The 4,911-nt window shown below is 42.7% G+C and overlaps 1 protein-coding gene across 1 annotated transcript in view; it reads left to right on the top strand.

The window, feature by feature from the left end:
• Positions 1-4,911, top strand: part of CEP104 (centrosomal protein 104kDa) — a 40,092-nt gene that overhangs the window by 4,106 nt on the left and 31,075 nt on the right. Inside the window, exons 2-5 of the mRNA XM_011956853.1 lie at positions 510-683; positions 1,666-1,804; positions 3,619-3,681; positions 3,986-4,062. Coding sequence (XP_011812243.1) covers positions 510-683; positions 1,666-1,804; positions 3,619-3,681; positions 3,986-4,062 — 453 coding nt within the window. The remainder of the gene's footprint in view (positions 1-509; positions 684-1,665; positions 1,805-3,618; positions 3,682-3,985; positions 4,063-4,911) is intronic.

Raw genomic sequence — 4,911 nt, 5'->3', positions numbered from 1 at the left:
AAAAAAAAAAAAAAAAAAAGTTATGTCACTTTTGAGCAAAGTTAGAAGCTCCAGCACGGGCCATAGCATAGGCTTCTCTCCCTAGACCACTATGCGTGAATGGCAGGCACGCCTTCAATTTTGAAACCTTGGGGCCCTTAAGCATTTGAGTTCCCATGGAAGATCCTTTGGCTCCATCCTGCCCACTAGTGCCACCTCATAAGATTGATTTATCTTATGAAAAACTTCAGGTTTCATGTCAGACCATTTACTGGCTACCAAGAGTATGATTCCTATAGGGTTATAGGCAGTTCAAGTCAAATTTTTAATCCCAAGCTTCAGCTCCAACATGAAAAGCTCGAGAGAATGGGAATCATGTCGCAGGCAACTTTGTACCATCAGTACCTACAGACTGTCCAGTTTAATGTGGGTGTGTGGTTAATGCTTCTTACCTGCAAGAATGAGATGCTGGCATCTAGAAACCCTCTGGAGGAATTGTTCAGAAAAAATAAAAATGTGTTCGCTTTCAGATTTTGCCAATTTCCACAAGAAATTGTCCTTCAAATGGTGGAGAGATGTCGAATAAGGAAACTACAGTTACTTGCTCACCAGTATATGATTTCAAGTAAAATTGAGTTCTACATTAGTGAAAGCTTACCTGAATATTTTGCACCCTATCAAGCAGAGCGATTTCGAAGACTTGGGTAAGAATGAAATATAAATGTATAATGGTGGCTTTTAGACTAACTACTTGAAAGCTCTTTTTTTTTTTTTTTTTGAGACGGAGTCTCACTCTGTCGCCCAGGCTGGAGCGCAGTGGTACAGTCTGGATGCACTGCAACCTCCGCCTCCAGGATTCACGACATTCTCCTGCCTCAGCCTCTGGAGTGGCTGGGACTACAGGCACCCGCCACCACGCCTGGCTAATTTTTTGTGTTTCTAGTTGAGACAGGGTTTCACTGTGTTAGCCAGGATGGTCTTGATCTCCTGACCTTGTGATCCGCCCGCCTTGGCGTCCCAAAGTGCTGGGATTACAGGCGTGAGCCACCGCGCCAGGCCCTGGAAGCTCTTAAAAATGAATTGTCCCTTAACTTTTGGTCCTATGTTATATACTTATATTTGGTTCAAGAGTGCATAATTTCTTAACACCTGCCTCTTATTTAATATGCTTAAAAAGCAGCATTATAACTTCTATGAATTCTGCTATTCAACTCTACTTTTCAGATGTAGAAATTTTCTTAAGGATACTAATTAGATGACCAATCTGGCCAACATGGTGAACTGTGTCTCTACTAAAAATACAAAAATTAGCCGGGCATGGTGGCGAGTACCTGTAATCCCAGCTACTTGGGAGGCTGAGGCAGGAGAATTGCTTGAACCCGGGAGGCAGAGGTTGGAATGAGCCAAGATCGTGCCACTGCGCTCCAGCCTAGGTGACAGAACAAGACTCCGTCTCAAAAAAAAACAAGAACACTAATTAGAATTTGAGTTCTAGGGGGTTTTCCTAGGTTTTCCATTCTAGACTTAGCTTTTATTCAAACCTATTGATCCTGCATAGGGGTAGTCTAGCTTTAAAAAATAAAACAATAAAAATAAGCCTCTTGAGTTCAATCAGAGCAGGGGGCAGTTTTATTGAACAGCACATTTTCAAATCAGCGTATTCTTCAGTTGTGTTTTGTTTTTCAGCTACGTGTCTCTCTGTGATAACGAAAAGACAGGTTGCAAAGCCCGGGAACTAAAATCAGTTTATGTGGATGCAGTAGGACAATTTCTTAAACTGATTTTTCACCAAAACCATGCCAACAAATACAACATATATAATCAGGTAAGATGCATGCAGCTTCACCTTTGATCCTGCCCCTACCTTCTTTGTGGGATTATGTGGTCACATATCTTTTCTTAGATGCATTTTCAAGATGATGTTATAAGAGAGAATCTCTTCTGGGAAACTGCTGAGCTCTCTGAGCTGTGCTGTCTGATCCAGCAGCCTCTGGGCACACGTGGCCAGTGCCTACCATGAACTGGCCTAGTGCCCAGAGCTGCTGCCAGCATCACCAGACAGGGGGCTTCAGAGACTCAGTACAAAAGGAGAATGCAAAACAGTTCATGAGAACTTTTATGTCAATTGTATGTGATGAAATGATAATATTTTGGATATGTTGTGTTAACCTATATTATTAAAGTTAATTGCATTTTTTAATTTTTTAATGTGCCTACTTAACACATGTGGCTCACATCCTATTTGTGTAGGACAGCACAGTTCTAAATAAACCCTCCCAACGTGCACGAGGTAAATCCCCTGGTAAAAATTGCGGACACATTAATGTTGCATGTAATCCAGAATCTCTCCAGCTCCAATCCGCTAATTCTTCATCTCTTCCTTCCTCCCTCCCTTTCTTTCTTTTTCTCACATGGTTAGTGTAGTAGAAATCAGTTGTGTTCAAAGCAGTCTTGTTAATTAGCACAGGTATTTACAACTCTCCCTGCCCCCTCCAAGAGGAATGCGAGCACCCAGCAAATCAAATCTCTAGACCAAGCGGGTGAGCTGGACCAGAGTGCAAAGGTCCAGTTAAGCTGCCTGGCGCCTTCAGCATGACACGCCAGGAAGCCAGAAGAATGATTCTTAACCCTCTTCCTTCCTCACCCCACCTGCATGTGTTTACCAGCAATGACCTGGCTAAGTAGTTGGTCTACAGTGGTTGGGGGTGCAGGATGGAAAAGTGACTCCCCACGTCAGGTGAGACTTACCGACTTGGATATTCTGAGCTGTGTTAACTTTTCATCGTCTAAGTTGCCAAGATCCTTCAAAGATGAGCTGTGAGCTCCATACTGTATCTCAAGTGGATGTCTTTTTTTTCCTTTTTCTTTTTCTTTTTTCTTTTTTTTTGAGACGGAGTTTCACTCTTGTTGCCCAGGCTGGAGTGCAATGGCGCAATCTCGGTTCACTGCAACTTCTGCCTCCCGGGTTCAAACGATTCTCCTGCCTCAGCCTCCCAAGTAGCTGGGATTACAGGGATGCCCACCACCACACCTGGCTAATTTGGTATTTTTAGTAGATACGGGGTTTCTCCATGTTGGCCAGGCTGGTCTCGAACTCCCGGCCTCAGGTGACCCTGCCGTCTCAGCCTCCCAAAGTGGTGAGATTACAGGCGTGAGCCACCGCCCCCAGCTAGAACATCCTTTAAATGGTTAAAATAACCATTTGGTTAAGCATTAGAATACTAACTTACATAATTTACTTAAAATTCTTTGTTAATTATTAAAAATTCTTTACATTAGCATAACATTTTAACAATTAATACACTTTGATATACGTCATCCCGTTTGATAACAGTATAGGTCAGTTTGTTATAAAGGAGTGAAGTCCAGCCTGGGCAACATGGCGAAATCCTATCTCTGTAAAACAAACACGAAAATTAGCAGGACATAGTGGTTCACACCTATAGTCCCAGTTACTTGGGTGGCTATGGTGGGGGAATCGCTTGAGCCCGGGAGGTCGAGGCTGCAGTAAGCCATGAGCACACCACTGCACTCCAGCCTGGGTAACAGAGGAGACCCTGTCTCAAAATATGTAAATAAAGGGGTTAAGTCATTTCAAACATTGTATATTTAATTTCTGTTAATTTAACACTTTCTTAGGTTGCTTTGGTTGCCATAAATATCATTGGAGACCCCGCAGATTTCAGTGATGAAAGCAATACTGTAAGTTTGGAAAGTTTTAATTCCTAAGGAAGTAAATGCATTTCTAACTGGAGGGGGTCGTTTATTTTCACCCAAAAAAAGTGTCATTTTTATAATCTGCATAAAATTGACTAGTGAATAACTGTCAGATGATTTTTAGGAGCTATAGCATATTAAACTTTTCTTTAACAGTTTTAGCTGTCCCTCCGAAAGATGAGGATCACTGAACCTTGCTGACAGCTTTCTATGAAGTAAATCTTGTAATTGAGGTTTGTGCTGTTCCTCTTTCTCTCGGAGACACTAAGCAGATGTTTTGCTCCCAAAGGCCTCTCGAGAGAAGCTGATTGACCACTACCTTGGGCACAACAGCGAGGACCCTGCTCTAGAAGGAACTTATGCCAGGTAAGAGTCCTGCTCCCCAGCAATGAACTTCTGTTACTTTCCTCAGAATCATGAAAGGGTCAGTCATTTCCAAAGGATTATGGACTTGGAGCCTCTAAATTCAGTTTAGAGCTGGATAAGCCACTGAGTGGATTCTCTGAAAATTACATAAAGATTAAGGTCACTGTTTTATTTAGCACACCTTAATTTATTTTTTCCCCTTTTTTTTTTTTCTTGAGACAGAATTTCACTCTTGTTACCCAGGCTGGAGTGCAATGGCGCCATCTCGGCTCACTATAACTTCTACCTCCTGGGTTCAAGCACTTCTCCTGCCTCAGTCTCCCGAGTGGCTGGGATTACAGGTGCCCGCCACCATACCCAGGCTAATTTTTTGTATTTTTAGCAGAGATGGGGTTTTATCATGTTAGCCAGGCTGGTCTCGAACACCTGACCTAAGGTGATCCACCCGCCTCAGCCTCCCAAAGTGCTGGGATTACAGACGTGAGCCACCGCACCCAGCCACACACCTTCATTTACTGCCCAGCAGAGACTACTTCCTTTCTTGTGTTCAGATATTACTAGAAGTTTCCTAAAATGCATTTAAACAAAGATCTGTCAGCCATCCTTTGATATTTTATCAGCACAAGCAAATTCATGGTAAAAATCAAAGATATTAATTGACCCAGGTTATCAGTTCTACAGACATCACCTTACGGCCTCTTCAAAAGTTTAGAGGAGTGAAAACTATGTATCACATAGGTTTTTAACAACACAATTTTTTTTTTTTTTTTTTTGAGGCGGAGTCTCGCTCTGTCGCCCGGGCTGGAGTACTGTGGCCGGATCTCAGCTCACTGCAAGCTCCGCCTGCCG

Source organism: Colobus angolensis, unplaced genomic scaffold, assembly GCF_000951035.1.
Source record: "Colobus angolensis palliatus isolate OR3802 unplaced genomic scaffold, Cang.pa_1.0 Scaffold426, whole genome shotgun sequence".
Taxonomy (NCBI): Eukaryota; Metazoa; Chordata; class Mammalia; order Primates; family Cercopithecidae; genus Colobus; species Colobus angolensis.
Note: the sequence above shows the minus strand (reverse complement) of the source record. Positions and strands in the feature narration are given on the sequence as shown.